Source organism: Doryrhamphus excisus, linkage group LG18 (genome assembly GCF_037039965.1).
Source record: "Doryrhamphus excisus strain RoL-2023G ecotype Guam linkage group LG18, RoL_Dexc_Guam_v1.1, whole genome shotgun sequence".
In the NCBI taxonomy this organism is placed as follows: domain Eukaryota; kingdom Metazoa; phylum Chordata; class Actinopteri; order Syngnathiformes; family Syngnathidae; genus Doryrhamphus; species Doryrhamphus excisus.
Window position 1 is genome coordinate 5,613,463 of NC_136374.1, and position 18,284 is coordinate 5,631,746.

Genomic DNA, 18,284 nt, shown 5'->3' on the forward strand with positions numbered 1-18,284 from the left:
GCGACACACGCATGCGAAACATGAAGAACAACAGGTCCATACGCTCTCACACACATACACATCCCACCCCTCCCTCACCTTTGAGGGACATCCTAGAAGATAAAAGGAGCGCACCCTGCTTGCAGCGCAGCTCACGCTTACCAAAGCTCAGCAACAACAACAGCAAGCGAGGTCCGTCTTCACCCTCATGCTCCTGCAGCGTTCTGCACAGACAAGTTCTAAACTTTCCTTGTCTTCCATCCTCTCTGCTCCAGACCTGCTCTCCACCTCTAGTCTCATCTTGCCACCATGCCTCCTCAGCTGCAGTCCCAAAAGCAAAGCGGCCCGCGGGTCCTGCAGGGTGACTTGAGCGCCCTCAGCCCGGCTGTCAGGGAGTTCGTGGAAGCCAACGTGACTCTGTGCCAGCCGGACTCCTTGCATGTCTGCGACGGCTCTGATGAGGAAAACCGCACCATCTTGGCCCAGCTGGAGGAACAGGGGGTGATCAAGAAGCTCACCAAGTATGATAACTGGTAGGTGGAGGGCGTCATCCTGATCTATTTAGTTGTCAGATGGTATCTAAGGACAAGGAGTGATGGAATGTCGCTCAGATGTCAGCTGTTGTCATGAACAACACAACTGGAAGCTAACCCGTCATTCCGGTTCCAGCAGAATCTGCATAAAAATAAATGGATGGAATAACGTACTGGGACTTAACTATTAGGCTGCGTCTACTCTTAATGGTTTGGTAAATTTTTGGAATTTGCATATTGTATGCTTCCCATTTTTGGGGAAGACCCTTTATTGTTCCCGGTACACAACACAAGGTCCAATGTCTAAAATATTCCCAGAAAAGTGGAAGTAGTTCTAGCTGCAAAGACTCCACATTTTCTTCACTCTTCACTTCCTGTTTACATCCCAGTACGTTTTTCCAAATGACGTAATGTCGGATCATCTTCATCGGTTCTTCCTGCCCAATGTTTCTTCTTTCTGAAGCTGGCTGGCCAGGACCGACCCGAGGGACGTGGCCCGCGTGGAGAGCAGGACTGTGATCGTGACCAGAGAGCAGCGGGACACAGTGCCCACTCCTCTGGGGGGCGGAGTCAGCCAGCTGGGCCGCTGGATGTCGCCGGAGGAGTTTGACAAAGCGGCGGCTCAGCGCTTCCCTGGATGCATGAAAGGTATGGCAAAATCCTGAACTTATAACCGCAACGGATTCCCAATGGATACATGCTGGATATTTCGTTTTAATAACCACACATTTGTCCAATCAGGTCGCACCATGTATGTCATCCCCTTCAGTATGGGTCCGGTCGGGTCCGCCCTCTCCAAGATCGGAGTGGAGCTGACCGACTCGCCATACGTGGTGGCCAGCATGAGGGTCATGACCCGAATGGGCAAGGCGGTTCTGGCCGCACTCGGGAACAGCGAGTTTGTCCGTTGTCTGCACTCCGTCGGCTGTCCACTGCCACTTAAAAGTAAGTCCACGTCTGTCCCAGCGATCCTTGTGCTACAGCTAATAACAACACTGAAACTTATTTATACTCATGATGTCAAGTAGGGGGCAACAAAATATGGTCAAGCTTGAGACCCCTGGTTCAGAGTATCAAAAATCATTTTTTTATTATTTGTGGTATTTTGCTTTTGATGTGATGCAGACTCTGCAAGTAACACTAATCTACTGTAGTTTGTTTTTGGGTCAGTGCTGAATTTGAAGCAAACATTTCTGATCTTCAGGACCACTGGTCAATAACTGGCCTTGCAACCCCGAGCAGACCCTCATTGCCCACATCCCAGAGCGTAGACAGATTGCCTCTTTCGGGAGTGGGTATGGAGGAAACTCCCTACTGGGGAAGAAGTGCTTCGCCCTGCGCATCGCCTCACGTCTCGCTAAAGAGGAAGGCTGGTTGGCTGAGCACATGCTGGTAGGACGATGAACGATCACATCATCGGACCAGAAGTCACAGTGACATTAACTGTTAATTGTCCCCTTGTTCAGATCCTGGGCATCACCAACCCTGCTGGTCAGAAGAAGTACATGGCAGCAGCCTTCCCCAGTGCCTGCGGGAAGACCAACCTGGCCATGCTGCGTCCCACGCTGCCAGGGTGGAAGGTGGAGTGTGTCGGTGACGACATCGCCTGGATGAAGTTTGACCAGCAAGGTGAGGACCACCAGGGGTGTACAACCAACCAGCTAGCATCACCTTTCCGCGACCGCTCACTTTCCTCTCATCACACTTGCAGGCAACTTACGCGCCATCAACCCCGAAAACGGCTTCTTTGGTGTTGCGCCTGGTACCTCTGCCAAAACAAACCCAAACGCCATGGCAACCATTGCCAAGAACACCATCTTCACCAATGTGGCAGAGACCAGCGATGGCGGTGTTCACTGGGAGGGCATGGATGAGGAGCTGGCAGAGGGCGTCAGCGTCACTTCTTGGAAAAACAAATCTTGGAAGCCAGAAGATGGTAAGAGTCATTAAGGCAGGGGTCTCAAACACGCGGCCCGCGGGCCAAATGTGGACCGCAGGACACTAGTTTGAGGCCCCTGCCTTGATATGAAAGTTTAATGTTAGTGCGGCCCGCGCAAGTTTGATATGGATGCTGTATGGTATCATGTACCCAGAAAAAATTATTACGTTTGATTAATGTTCATCTTAAAGGTTAAATAACTGTTAATAGTTAACCTCCCTATCCGTGTGGAAGTGGTAAGTTTTTGGCTATTTAAGTTTAAAGGATGAAGGCTACCGTTTAGGTCGCGAGCTCTCCAGTTTGTGAGTTAGCATGTGTCTCAAGACCCTGCAGTTGTGTTTTGTCATGCCTTCAGGGCTTTAATAATGCTTTGTTCATTTTAATCTGAAAAAAATAATTTGTCTACCCACCAACTATATGTGGTTTCTTAAGTTTTTATTATTTGCCGTTTTATTATTATTATTATATGTATTTATTACTGATTGATTGATTTTCTTTATTCTTGATTTGTTTATTTATTTGACATCTTATTTTGTGTAGAAAAATAAAAATTAAGATATTTGAGAACAGTGGAATGTTTTATCAGAGCTTTTATTGTAGAAAATCGAAACCAAAGCAAAGTTTTTTAATTTTTTTTGTTTTTAATAAATGCGTTTTTTTTTTTGGGAAAACCTGATGCGGCCCAGTCTCACCCAGACCCGAGCTCCAGTGGCCCCCAAGTAAATTGAGTTTGAGACCCCTGCATTAAGGCATTCGATATCTTGCCAGCAAGATCTGGCTTTACAGCAAGTAAGACCTCCTCCAGGATCAGGCTGCAAGTCTCCAACCGAACTTCATGACGGCTCCGGTTGGGTGGTCAGAGGGGCGGCAGAGGACATGCACAGACTGGGAGGATGTTGGACTGGTTTGTCCTTTAGCATAGCGCCATGCTATACAGGCAGTAATACTGCTGCTCACCCTCAATGGTTCAGAGAGCACGGGACTCAAATTAACGGATTTTGGCAGCTATGGTCCATCAGGATGGCCAGGTCTCTACCTGATGGACATTTGGCAGAGCTTCATGAAGTCATAAAAAGCTGCAACTTAAAAAGTGCAAATGAGGGAGATGTTTGACAAAGGCCGTTAAAGAAGACCAGGATGGAGAACCTTGTGAACCTTGTTGTTTTCTGCAGATGAACCTTGTGCCCACCCCAACTCTCGTTTCTGCTCGCCGGCCAGTCAGTGCCCCATCATTGACCCTCTGTGGGAATCACCAGAAGGTGTTCCGATTGAGGCCATCATCTTTGGGGGACGTCGGCCTGAAGGTGAGCAAGACAGAAGAAATGTTCCATCAAGGTGCAATTAACTCCATGAGGACGTTCTTCTTCAGGTGTTCCGCTGGTCTATGAAGCCTTCAGCTGGCAGCACGGTGTCTTTGTTGGCGCTGCCATGAGGTCAGAGGCCACCGCTGCAGCTGAACACAAAGGTTGGTATCCTGAGACGTCATGCTGACCAGCTGAAGATCTCTACTGACTACTTCTTCTTGTTCTTCCTCATTCTCCTTTTGGTCTCATTCATCTCCTTCTCGTTTGTCTTCTCATTCCTCTTCATATCCTTCTCCTCTTTCTCCTCCTGCTCATTTTCTTTATTTTCTGTTCCTCTTTTATCTCACTGTTCCACATTCCTCCCCTTCCTCCTTTGTTATTCTTCTGCTGCATCTTTTTTATTCTCCTCATTCTCCTCCTCCTTTTCTGCTCCTAACTTTCCTATGACTTAATGGTTCTTTCCTCCTCTTTCCTCCTCTTCTTTCCTTTTAATTCATCTCCTTCTCGATCGTCTTCTCATTCCTTTTTATTCTTCTCCTTCCCCTTCCTGCTATTATCCTTCTACTTTCTCCCTTTTCGTGACTTCTTCTTTTTCTTCTTCTCTTTCCCCTCGTTCTCCTCCTTTTACTTCTCTTTCCTTTCCCTCTATTTTTTTCCCTTCTCATTGTCTTCCTCTTTCTTCCGCTCCTTCCTTTCCTTGTCCTCCTTCTTCCTCTTCTCCTTCTCCTTCCCTTCACCTTGTCATACGCCCTCTTGCTTCTCGTTCCAGGCAAGGTGATCATGCACGACCCATTTGCCATGCGGCCATTCTTCGGCTACAACTTCGGCCAGTACCTCTCTCACTGGCTCAGCATGGCAGAGCGTCCCGGCGCCAAGCTCCCCAAGATCTTCCACGTTAACTGGTTCCGCAAGAGCCCCTCCGCCGGCTTCCTCTGGCCCGGTTTTGGCGAAAACATCCGTGTTCTGGACTGGATGTTTCGGCGGTTGAATGGCGAGGCCGGCGCCATGCCGTCCGCCGTGGGCTACCTGCCATGCCCGCACTCTCTGGACCTACACGGTCTGAGCGTGGACATGAACCAGTTGTTTGCTCTGGACCATGACTTCTGGCAGAAGGAGGTGGAGGAAGTGGAGAAGTACTTCCGCACGCAGGTGAACGACGACCTGCCCGTGGAGGTGGCGAGGCAGCTGGAGCTCCTCCGGCATCGGGTAAACCAGATGTGAAGAAAATGTTACGAGGAAAACCTCATTATAGTTTTCCGTAGACTTGCTAGAATGTTCCATTCCCACTGATTGTAACATGCAAATGTCACCGATTCAAGGTGAACAATCCAAAGGTACTCCTGTTAGCATTCAATGCTAACACCTAGCTCTCCATCCATTCCTGTGCATTTAATTCTTATTCCATTTGTTGTATTTCATGATAACTTATTGTGAACGCACAATACTTTATGCCTTAATTTATTTTTATATGTCTACTTTGTATTCAAATCTAAGCTCTGGCCCCAAAAGGGCAACTGTCAATAAACATACTGCCATTACTTATGCTGCTTTATTTCTCATGTTGAAAACTTTTCATTCATGGAGAAGAACATCACTGATGCTCGTGTTTAACCGCCATTAGCTTAAGAATTTTTTGATACAATCAATCATGACATCCTAATAACTAAATTAGAAAGGTACGGAATAAGAGGATTAGTTCTGAACTGGGTCAAAAGCTACGTACTTAGCTGACAGGAAGCAATACGTACAGCTAGGAGAATACACATCCGCAAGTTCATATATTACGTGCGGAGTTCCCCAGGGGTCAATACTGGGGCCAAAACTGTTCAACTTGTGCATCAATGATATCTCCAAAGTTATAAAAGACTTAAAGCTGGTATTATTTGCGGATGATACCTTGTCCATGAACCTAAGTAAAACTAAAATCATGCTGTTTGGTAACAGCAGAAAGGACACGTACCAGCAAATACAAATAGACGGTGTAGACATTGAAAGGGTGAAGGAAAATACATTTCTGGGGATCACAATAGATGAAAATATGAGCTGGAAACCTCATATTACAAATATACAACATAAGGTGGCCAGAAATATTTCAATATTGAACAAAGCAAAATTTGTTCTCAATCAGAAATCACTCCACACTCTTTATTGCTCTCTGGTTCTACCATATCTTACTTATTGTGTGGAAATATGGGCTAATAACTATAAAAGCAATCTTCACTCGCTAAATGTACTGCAAAAAAGGTCAGTAAGGATAATTCATAATGCCGCCTCCTTATTTCTAAAATCACAAATACTTCAACTTGCTGATATAGTTCATCTTCAAACAGCTAAAATAATGCATAAGGCTAAAAATAACCAATTAGCTAAAAATGTCATCCAATACTTCTCTACAAGAGAGGAGAAATATGATCTCAGGGAAGAAGTACATTTGAAACACTTCTATGCTAGGACTACGTTATGCTAGCCATAGCATTTCAGTATGTGGAATCAAACTATGGAATGGATTGAGTAAGGAAATCAAACAATGCACAACGATGAGCCAATTCAAGAAACAATACAAGCAGTTGATGTTTTCTAAATACAAGGATGAAGAGTCTTGAACCAGTCATGATGTGCTATATATATCACTATATTGACACTTACTATGGTACCCATTATGGCATTGGATGCTCATATCACCTTGTACTTTGGTACGAGGTACATTATTAAAAAAAAACAAAAAAAACCTTAAACTGTATTATGGAAAGCAGGAAGTGAACAAATGTAACAGTTACTGATTGTAAAAGTACCAGATGGAGGGGTAGGATTTAATAAGCTTTGCTTCTTCCTACTCCTTTTGGACATGTGGAACTGTGAACTGATTATGGGATGCACTCAATTGTAATCTGATGCATGTTCAAATGAAATAAAACCATTACCATAACAATTACATGACTTTGAAGGCACAAGAATTGTTTTTTGTGCAAGAAAATTCAATTAATGCTAAAAGCAACCAGTAAAGGGTAATATAGTATAAACTGATCCAAACACCCACACTTTAGCTTTGTGTCATTTTAGTGTAATAATATTTCTCATAAATAATGACTTTTTAGAATATGCACAGGGCCAATAAAAGACAAGCTACAGACTAAAAATGGCCCTATAGACGCACTTTGGACACCTTGCATTTGAGTGTGTATGAGGTGCCTTTTCAACTAAAACTGAAAACGTTTGTTGAGACAAAATGGATGGTTATGGTGTACTTAATACTGAATAATGAAGTTGTATTGTGGCTTTTGGACTATGACACTGACAATACTAACCATTGAGGCTGAGCTGTACTGTAGACAGTATTATGTCATTTTATGACTTGGATTCATCTTTCATTGATAACGGATATCATTAAGTTGGTTTCCACATCTCATGTTTGCTTTTTTGTGTTCCTACCTGAGCTCCTTCTGGTCACCTTGTCTTTTAGTGCAATTAGCCTGTGAAGACATCCATTGGAAAACTTGTGTACTTACAATTAGTCTTTTGGGTGCAAAAGTGCAGTCGCACTGAGAAGTAGGGCAAAATAGTACACTGACTTTACACTCAAAACTGTCTAAATAGTAAATGTGTAATGATGGACACTTACCACCCTCAATAGTTGCCTTTTCTCCTTTAATGGTAATTTGTAACCACTCAAATTAGTCTAATCCAGGGGTCTCAAACTCAATTTACCTGGGGGCCACTGGAGCTAGGGTCTGGGCAAGGCTGGGCCGCATCAGGTCCCACCCCCCCCCAAAAAAACGCATTTATAAAAACAGAAAAATATACAAACTTTTTCAGTGCTTTGGTTTCAATTTTCTACAATAAAAGCTCTGATAAAACATTCCACTGTTCTCAAATATCTTAATTTCTATTTTCTGCACAAAATAAAATGAAAAATAAATAAACAAATCAAGAATAAAGAAAATTATTTTTTTCAGATTAAAATGAACAAAGCATTATTAGAGCCCTGTAGACATGACAAAACACGACTATAGTCACATTTATATATTTTTTTATTTACAACATATTTCGCAACTGCAGGGTCTTGAGACACATGCTAACTCGCAAACTAGAGAGCTAGCGACCTAAACGGTAGCCTTCAAGTTATTTCCTTTAAACTTAAATAGCCAAAAACATACCACTTCCACACGGATAGGGAGGATAACTATTAATAGTTATTTAACCTTTAACATGAACATTAATCAAACGTAATAATTTTTTCTGGGTACATGATACCATACAGCAGGGGTCCCCAAACTTTTTCCAGTGAGGGCCACATGACTTTTCCCTCCTCTGAAGGGGGGCCAGGTTCAGGGTAGTTTGTTTGTTTATGTTCTATGACTGGGGCAAAGTGTGGTTGTAGTCACGTCACAATAGGTTACCATTTCCAGTTCTATGACAGAAAAATGTACATGCTTTATTGTTCAGGGGGCCGGGTCAAATGTGGAAGTGGGCCGTGTCCGGCCCCCGGGCCTTAGTTTGGGGACCACTGCCATACAGCATCCATATCAAACTTGCGCGGGCCGCACTAACATTAAACTTTCATATCAAGGCGGGGGCCTCAAACTAGTGTCCTGTGGGCCACATTTGGCCCGCGGGCCGCATGTTTGAGACCCCTGGTCTACTCTAATTCTGGGGCTATCCACACGGAAACATTTCCAGAAACAACGTTTTGAGTGCCCGAAACAGTATTTTTCAAAAACAGCTCCCAAAGTGGCCAAATCTGAAAATGGCGACATGTCCTTTTCGTGTGTACATAAATGATGACATCACCGACCGATGTGATCAGATGTAATCTTTGACGACAAGCCAACATATTATCTGAATATTTTGATGGACATTTTTCTGCATATTTTGCTATTTTGGCTGCAAGGTGACCGAGTGCTTAGCGCGCAGGCCACACAGTTAGGAGACCCAAGTTCAATTCCACCCTCGGCCATCTCTGTGTGGAGTTTGCATGCATGGGTTTTCTCCGGGTACTCCGGTTTCCTCCCACATTCCAAAAACATGCTAGGTTAATTGTTGACTCCAAATTGTCCATAGGTATGAATGTGAGTGTGAATGGTTGTTTGTCTATATGTGCCCTGTGATTGGCTGGCCACCAGTCCAGGGTGTACCCCACCTCTCGAAGACAGCTGGGATAGGCTCCAGCACCCCTTGCAACCCTTGTGAGGATAAGCGGTAGAAAATAAATGAATGAAGACTCGCACAAGTCGAGATGAGCATTGGGAAGTGGAAGACGAGGTGCTTATTCTTTCTTCTTCTATGGTGTGGTATGTTACATGGTACCATGATACATAGGTGTGCCTTGTGCATTACATGGTTTACATGCTGGTTCCTCTCTGGTTGCAACTATTGCAACTATTTACTAATCCGGCACAGTGCGGACAAAACATTTTTCATCCGATCAAAAAAAAAAAAGTGAAAAACGTCAGGAGCGTTCCCGAGTGGAATTTAATCTAATTTTTTTAGAAATTAGATTATTCCAATATTCACCATGTCTTCTTTTCAGTGGTGATTTGCAACCACTTGAGTAAGTCTGCATTTAATCTCATGAGTAATGCCCAATATTTCTGCTTTTTAATGGTGATTTGCAACCACTCAAATTAGTCCCTGTATGTAATATAATCTGTTTTTACCAGTTTATTCTTTCTCTCTCCTTTTTGAAAGTGAATTGCAACCACTAAAGTTAGTTCCTATATTTACTAGTCTTGTATTTGTTTAAAAATATCATGATAGTTACTGTATTTACATGTCTTTTCTCCTTTTAATTGTAATTTGCAACCCCTCAAGTTAGTGCCGGCATGTAATCTAATCTATCCATCCATCCTTTTTCTATGCCTCTTATCCTCACAAGGGTGGCAAGGGGTATGCTGGAGCCTATCCCAGCTGACTTGAGACTGGAGAGACTGGACTGGACATGAGAAAATATTTACCCACTTCTTTTTAATGGTGCTTTGCAACCACTTTTTAGAAAAATGGCAAGACCCCAATATGTTTCTTCTTTTTCTCTTCTTTTTATTACAACCACTAAAGTTAGTCCCTATAGTTACTAATTTAATCTCTTTTTTTAAATAACATGAAAGAATTAGAGAGGCATTTACCCACTTCTCTACTTTTAAATTATGAATTTAAAGACTCAAGTTAGTCCCAATCAAATCAAATGTTTTTTTAGAAATTTGAAAATCCCAATATTTACCCATTTTGTTTGTTTTCTCCTTTTCACCACTGAAATTATAAAAAAAAATATAAGTTTGTTTATAGCGCACCATTCGTGCACAAGGTCATTCAAAGTGCTTTACAGAAAAGAAGGGTAAGATCATAAAATCATGATAGAAAATTTCAAAAATCATTTTTTTCTCCCCCCCTCCTCTTTCTATAAAAGATGTTGAGTATTTACTGATTTTTTATATAAAAAAATTAATAAAACTGTTTTTTAAATCATTGGCATGGTTGCCCCTATTTGTACATGTGCTATGTTTGAATTGAATTATGTATAAAAAAAAATTTTCATATGTTAAAATCTGTACACCTGTTAAATGAATGTTATTGCCCTTCGACAGGTGACACTCACCAAAACAGGTCGCCCCTTAAGTCCCCGGATTGGTCGCCTGCACCCATCGGGGACATACATATATGTGTGTAGGGCAGGGATGGGATAATATGTCTGATGAAGGTCAAATGGACCGAAACGTTATCTAAATAAACTCATGAATGAAAGCGACACAGTGTGCGGGAACCTCTTTTTGAACTCAAATCAATTCATAAAACAAAAATATTAAGAATAATGAATGAAGAGCGCAGATAAGATACTTTCCGTTGGCGAATGCGCAGGTGAACACAAGCGTTTTCAGCCTGTATTGTTGAGGATTGTCGCACATCTTCTTGTAGACTCTTGACTCTGGACGCCAGCGGGAGACCACGATCTGACCGTCTCATAGCCCGAAATGGTTTATGTGGCGCTAACATATCAGAGATGTACTTTGGCACAAGCTATTTTCAAGTCTAAAGTACTAAAGGACTAACATGGTCATATTTCCTGGTTCTAGTCAGGACTCGAGCAGCAGCATTCTGGATGTACTACAGCGGTTTTATAGCTTGTTTAGAGAGCCCGGTAGGAAGGCTGTTACAGTAGTCCTGCCTGCTGGAGACAGAGGCATGGATTAGTGTCCCTAAATCTGGCTTAGAACCCATCCCTTTGGTTTTGGCTGGGTTTTTTATGTTATTGATTTAATGTGGCTGTTTACTACTAATTACTAGATTACCTAGATTTCTAACCGGATGATTAAGTTGTAGAAAAAGAGTGTCAAAGATGGCTAATAACTCTTTCTCTGTGTGGAGTTTGCATGTTCTCCCTGTGCGTATGTGGGTTTTCTCCAGGTATTCCGGTTTCCTCCCACATTCCAAAAACATGCATGTTGGGTTAATTGCGGACTCCAAATTGTCCATAGGTATGAATGTGAGTGGGAATGACGATGATGATGTCTATATGTGCCGTGCATTTGGAGTGTTTTAAGTACAACACCACCATTTTGTCGTACTTCTCATTATGAATGCACTTATGCACATCAAAGATTAGTGAAAGTATGCATGTGAATTAATTGAGACACAGCATTAATCCTCCTCTTGTGTTAGGGTCGGCACCGACCCGTTTTACATTTTAATGCATAAAAAGAATCACATAACATTTGTTTATTGCATCAAAGCTTTTTGACTTTGTCAGGAAACTCTATTTCAACAAAATAAAAACAAAAAAATCATTTTTACTACATTTTAAAATGGTCTGGTTGAAATTATGACCACTGTATTGTTAGGGTCGGTTTCGAGCCGGTTATAATAATATGACTATAAAGCAATATTTTGAGCCAAAACTGAAATCATAAGTGTACAATCAGCCAACACAATGACAACCAGCTCCTCTTCTCATCATGTAAGCTTCAGGGCAGGGGTCTCAAACATGCGGCCCGCGGTACTAGTTTGAGGCCCCCGTCTTGATATGAAAGTTTAATGTTAGTGCGGCCCGCGCAAGTTTGATATGGATGCTGTATGGTATCATGTACCCAGAAAAAATGATTACGTTTGATTAATGTTCATGTTAAAGGTTAAATAACTGTTAATAGTTATCCTCCCTATCCGTGTGGAAGTGGTAAGTTTTTGGCTATTTAAGTTTAAAGGAAATAACTTGGAGGCTACCGTTTAGGTCGCTAGCTCTCTAGTTTGCGAGTTAGCATGTGTCTCAAGACCCTGCAGTTGCGCAATATGTTGTAAATAAAAAGAGTATAAATGTGACTATAGTCGTGTTTTGTCATGTCTACAGGGCTCTAATAATGCTTTGTTCATTTTAATCTGAAAAAAATCATTTGTCTACCCACCAACTATATGTGGTTTCTCAAGTTTTTTTATTTGCCGTTTTATTATTATTATTATATTTATTTATTACTGATTGATTTTCTTTATTCTTGATTTGTTTATTTATTTCATCTTATTTTGTGCAGAAAAATAAAAATTAAGATATTTGAGAACAGTGGAATGTTTTATCAGAGCTTTTATTGTAGAAAATCGGAACCAAAGCACTGAAAAAGTTTGTATATTTTTCTGTTTTTAATAAATGCGTTTTTTTTTTTTTTTTGGGAGGAGGAACCTGATGCGGCCCAGCCTTGCCCAAACCCTAGCTCCAGTGGCCCCCAGGTAAATTGAGTTTGAGACCCCTGCTTCAGGGGATTCTCATTTTGACCGCTTTTCCAATATACCAGCAGAAAAACAATGTCCAGACATGTGAGGTGAATTCACTCATTTGATTGGCTGATTTCACATTTACAATTTGGATCATGGAAAGAATGGCAAGAAGTACAGTGAACCAAGATCTGGACCTGTTCTGCTTTTTCATTTCACTTTATACTAAAGTTCTGTTGCTGAAAACAATCACTTTTTCTACCTTTTCTTGACATTAATATATATGGGTCAAAATTCACCCCAACACCATAGATGTTTCTTTAGTGATTAATACTAAAATGAGAAAATAAATACAACTAATTGACTTAAGAGATATGTTCTATATCCCTCAGTAATAGCCAGGTAACAAAAGAACCTTCAATTTATGAATATGATTCTTTTGAGGTTCATTTGACCATTTTTGGAAATTAAAATGGAGGGGTATAGTGACAAAAAAAGGCCTACATGCCCACACCAAAAGTATTAAAAGCAACATTTTCATGGATGAGGAAGCCTAAGAAGGTAACCAAGACATGAGAAGCAAATTTGATGGTAACTTATTGTTTTTAGTGTATTTTATAGCTGATTTAATACATGGGTCAAAACCGACCCGTTAACATAAGAGATGATACCAGAAAGCTAACACAAGAGGAAGGTTAAGTATTATTGTGTTTAGTGTTTTAGGAGTATTTGTGTTTCCTTTCCGACACTTTTAGTCTATGTTGTTGTTCTGGCTGGAACCACAATTGTGTAACACACACATGAAGATAATGGCGGAGGCCAAAGTTAATCATCCCTAAGTTGTTTTTCAAAAGTGACGCAAACAACATATGAAGTCGTGTGAAGTGTTAAAGTGTCACCACGCAGGAAACAAACATCCCGTTTGGCTTGACGAACAACAACAAGCCTGTTGATGAGAAATGCTTCTTCATAATCATTAATCCTGCCGAACAACCACACATACACACATATGTTGGCATATTGTAAAAATAAGAAATAAGACATATTAGTAGATATTACACTAATGATCGTTGTCAGCTAAAACAGAACGCTAAAAAGTTTGGTTCAGCTAGCTTAGCATATATTGACCTACAGCATCTTCAATGTACATAATGTATCCAAATGGACCATCCTACATCCTTCAGTTATTACATATGTGACCCTTGGTGGAAAAGATTTGCACACATCTGCTTATTTATTATGTAAATATTTACCCTCATTGTGATGTGCAGTCTCCGCGCTGTCCCCCCACATAATGATGTGTCCCAGTCTGCCATCTGGTGGAGGCAGGCCGTTACTGCAGATGCTGAGAGGGCGACTTGAGAAAAGCGAAGGGGCGTAGAAACTTTTCCCGTTGAGGGCCGAATAATAATAATAATTACCATCATCACCATCATCATAATAATAATCGTCATAATAATAATAATAATCACCATCTTCATCATAACAATAATATTAATCATCATCATATCATAATAATAATCATAACAAGCATCATCATCATAATAATAATAATAATCATCATCATAATCATAACAATCGTAATAATAATCATAATAATCATCATCATCATCGTGATAATCATCATAATAATCATCATGATAATAATAATTGTAATAATAATAATTATAATAATAACCATAATCATAATAATCATAATAGTGATCATAATGATCATAGTAATAATAGTAATAGTTATAATCATAATCATAATAATACACAGTTATAATAAAACACAACTGTATACATTGTGCAGTGTCCAAGAAGAAAAACCTGAAAGAAAAGGATGACAAATGTAATAAAAGTGATTAAATAGGAATACATTTGTAATAAACAGAAATAAGAGGAGACATTATTTGTGACAAGTCAATTAAAAACAATGAGGATAAACATCTAAATATATGAATAAAAAGGTTAACTGAATTGCATAATTCATGAGCAATTTCAGTGCATAAATTGACCAATAACATCCAATCACTCTGTCATAACTTATTTGGACATTATTTGCACATAATATTTTAACTTTTTCCCCAGGAATCACAACTTTGTTTTGTTTGTTTCTTGTATTACTTTTTAAAATATTTCAAAATAAGCTACTAAAATGGCATTATATTTCCTCATAATATTACGCATTTATCCGTATAAAATTGTGACTTTTTTGTTATATTTTTTTCTTGTAAAATCACTGCTGGGATTTGACAATTTTTTCTACTTTCTTTGTATTAAGTTGCTTTTCAAATTATGACTTTATTCGTACGACATTTTCCTGCAATTTCCCAAATTAATTCCTAAAATTTTCCAAAAATTGTTTTGTTTTGTTTGCTTCTCATAGAATTACAACTGTTACAAAATGTCATTAAAAAAAAATACAACTTTGTGCTACTGACAGTATTTGCCCTCGTAATATTATTATTCTCGTGGCATATGGCATTATTCTCGTGAAATTTAAACTTTTGGGAATGGAGTTAAAACTATCTTAATGTTTTGACTTTAAACTTGTGAACTTATAGATTTTTTATTTTTACTGTTTTTAAAAATAGTTTATAGCCAATACAGCAGACATGCCCCCATGACCCACACATGGAGTTTGCAAGTACCCCCACACGACACAACTTTTGTATAAAAATGTCTTTATTTTCATTATTCCAAAGGCTAATTGAAATGATTCATACCATCTTAGGAAACAACATCTTTAGAAGAGACAATAGCAAACAACATGCAGAGCAGACAATATACTGTAAATGTACACGTGAACTCACAAATGCATGATTTCACTGCAGCGTGAGCGGGATGCTTCCATGGAGGAGGATGTTCTTCTGCAGGGATCCATGATTGTGTCTTTGGGAATGTTTCAAGTCAGCAAAAAGACAAGATTGTGCTCAACTTCTTTCCAACACAGGACGTTAGCGGGAATAAGTCTGAAGTTGTCGCTCCAGAGTTCAACCCAACCAGACAGCTCAGTAGAATGTCTGCATGACACATCAAACCGCTCTGATGCTGCATTCCATACCCCTGGGAAAGTGGAAATATCAGATGTCCGACTTGGAATAACGCACAAAGTCTGCACTAACTAAAGGATGAGTTGATTACACTCCAAATTAGAGTTGATTATTAGTCATCAGCCATGCTTTTGCTTACTCTATGTAGGAAGACTTTGACCTCAACATAGTAAGATCAGAGTGGCATATTTCTAATTTCCCAGTAGTCCTGAATGCAGCATCGATGTTCATTTTGTAATACAGTGGTACCTCGGTACGCCCGGCTTTTCGAAGCATGAACACGGTCCTTTCATTATCGTTTATTTATTCACAGAGCGATGAACACTGATGAGGCATTCAAGAGCACTGTGTATTTCCTGTTCAATTAGCCATTTCATGTGTCATTTCTAATGATTTCACACTGTTTACTGCATGTTAAACTACAATTCTTCTAAATATAAAATGTGTTTTGGGGTGTCTAGAGCAGATTCACCAGATTTTAACTTTAACCCAGTCTTGGGTTTGGACCAAACACCAAGGTAGCACTGTATTGGTGACACAACTTGAAAACGCGGATATTAATATCACAGAAAAGTCAGAAGTAACTGACATATGAGTCGATTCCACTTCATAACAGATTAGATTGCTAGTCATCAACCGTGTTTCCCAGCAGTCTTTGAACGCAGCATCAACGTTCACTGGTAATATTGAGGACACAACTTGACAAAATGATGATCAGGGACCAGAGTCTGGTCCCTTAACGTGTCACCAGACACAACATGTCAAAGTGTCCACAGAAGGCACACGCGTGTAGACGCCACCATTAGCGTGCAAACTGGACTTGTGTGTTCCGTGCTGTGACGGGGGCACCGTCACCCCCACGCTCACGGCGCACTAGCAAGGACACTTGTTAGCGTGTTAGCATGCGGTCACACTTGGGACGATGGCTTTGCAACCATGGATGGAATGACAAAGATGAAAAAAACAACAACAACATCTCAAACTAGGCTAGGCTAGAATGTCACAACTATCATCAACAAGGCAAACAGTGGGCGTATTGCAACGATCTACAAGATAAAACATCATCTCTCAGTCTCTTCCTCATCATCCAATCACCTCTGAGACGGCGGGGGGTAGGGGGGCATGTCCTGGGAGGATTGACAGCCCAAACGAGCCGCTCGCGTCTCAGGCGCAGGCAGGCACACAAACAAGAACGCAAAAATGACCAACAACAGCGCTACGTTGCCATGGAGACATCAAAAAACGCAGCCAATGGCCATGAAAGGCTGCTGAGACAGTAGGAGCTCTGTGATTGGACAGCAGGCATCTCCAGGAAACAGGAAGTGCTCGGTCAGACAGGAAGTGTGGCGGCGGCGCAGGGGGGGCAACTTTAGAGGTAGACCAGATGTGTGTGTGTGTGTGTTTAGTCTTTTCAGAGTCTGTTTAGTTTTAGTCTAGACAGCAGCTGCTCTTTCCCAGGACACACACACACACACACACCTCATAGATCTTCTTCAACAGCCCTCCAACCTCCCCCCCGCCCCCCCACCACCACACCCCCAGTCTGTATTCTGAGCATCAGCCAGCGCAAGCAACCCAACTACCGTTAACGTCCTGTCAGCACCACGTGGACCCTAGTCAGAACCCGTCCAGTCTTGTCATACCCGCTGCAAACCCTCCCACCCGTTTGGGACTGCACATGTCCCACGACGTACACAAGCTCAAACCGACGAACCTCAAGAAGCGACACAGGAGGAACATGCTCCGTCCCCAGTGGAGGGTGCTGTTGCATAAAGACCGGACACTACGGGGTGCTGGATTTGTTAGGGTCCGCTGTGGTGCTGCTGGCTCCTCACTCGACTGTGGCACTTTTTCATGTTGGCGCCGCTTGCAGGTGACCTGCCGCTGACACTCGTGTCACTTGTTAACACTTCTCTGTGTCCGCTGTGCGACAAAGTCACCCGGCGCCACCACAAACACACACAAAGTTAATGGTGAGTTCGTCAACCGAAATTCTAAACCCTTCCTTAATCCTAACCCCATCCCTAATCCCAATAGTAAAACCATTACTAACCCCATCCCAATCCATAACCAAACCAAGCCCCCACCCCATTCATAACCGCATCCCCAACCCCACCAACAATCCAATCCCCATTCAGAACCAAACCCATCCCCAACCCTAACCCATAAACCATTCCCCATCCATAACCCAATTCCCAATCCTAACCCCATCCAGAACCCAACCCCATCCCAAACCCAATCAATAACCCCAACACCAACCCTAACCCAATCTATAACTCCATTCCCAACCCATAACCCCAACCAGACCTCCAACCCCGCCAACCTCACCCCATCCCCAACCCTAACTGCATCCCAGACCCAATCAATAACCCCATCACCAACCCTAACCCAATCTATAACTCCATTCCCAACCCATAACCCCAACCAGACCGATGGGGTCCAACCCCATCCCTCACCCCAATCCCCTCCCTAATCTCGCCCCATCCCAAACCCAATTTATAACCCCATTGTCATCCCTAACCCAATCTATAACTCCATTGGCATCTCTCGCCCTATCCGTAACCCCATTCCCATCCCAAACCTGAACCGTAACTCCAATCCCTTCCATAACCTCAACCATCCGGAACCCCACCCCATCACCAACCCTAACCCCCATCTCTAATCATAACCCTACCCCTAATTCCAACCCAAACCCCAACCCTAACCCAACTCTGTGCCATTGACTCTTTGTGTGCGTTCCAAGTGAAAAAGGCACACAGCAAGTTGTACAGTTGAGTACATCGATGAAGACATTCGTCAACGC

General features: G+C 41.7%; 1 protein-coding gene across 1 annotated transcript; it reads left to right on the top strand.

Annotated features, from left to right (window-relative positions):
* Positions 1 to 43: 43 nt before the first annotated feature.
* pck1 (phosphoenolpyruvate carboxykinase 1 (soluble)) lies at positions 44 to 5,293 on the top strand. The gene is made up of 10 exons (XM_058055130.2): positions 44 to 171; positions 255 to 512; positions 976 to 1,160; positions 1,254 to 1,457; positions 1,717 to 1,904; positions 1,979 to 2,141; positions 2,224 to 2,448; positions 3,624 to 3,755; positions 3,821 to 3,916; positions 4,525 to 5,293. Exons 2-10 carry the CDS (start codon positions 289 to 291, stop codon positions 4,974 to 4,976), a joined length of 1,869 nt encoding a protein of 622 aa, XP_057911113.2. The 5' UTR covers positions 44 to 171; positions 255 to 288; the 3' UTR covers positions 4,977 to 5,293.
* Positions 5,294 to 18,284: the final 12,991 nt, after the last annotated feature.

What these genes read in the sequence shown, in the direction of transcription:
- pck1 (XM_058055130.2), top strand. Translation starts at nt 289, where the DNA reads ATGCCTCCTCAGCTGCAGTCCCAAAAGCAAAGCGGCCCGCGGGTCCTG. An exon ending in CTCACCAAGTATGATAACTG is followed by an intron (nt 513 to 975) that starts GTAGGTGGAGGG and finishes TTCTTTCTGAAG; the next exon opens with CTGGCTGGCCAGGACCGACC. An exon ending in GGTTGGCTGAGCACATGCTG is followed by an intron (nt 1,905 to 1,978) that starts GTAGGACGATGA and finishes CCCCTTGTTCAG; the next exon opens with ATCCTGGGCATCACCAACCC.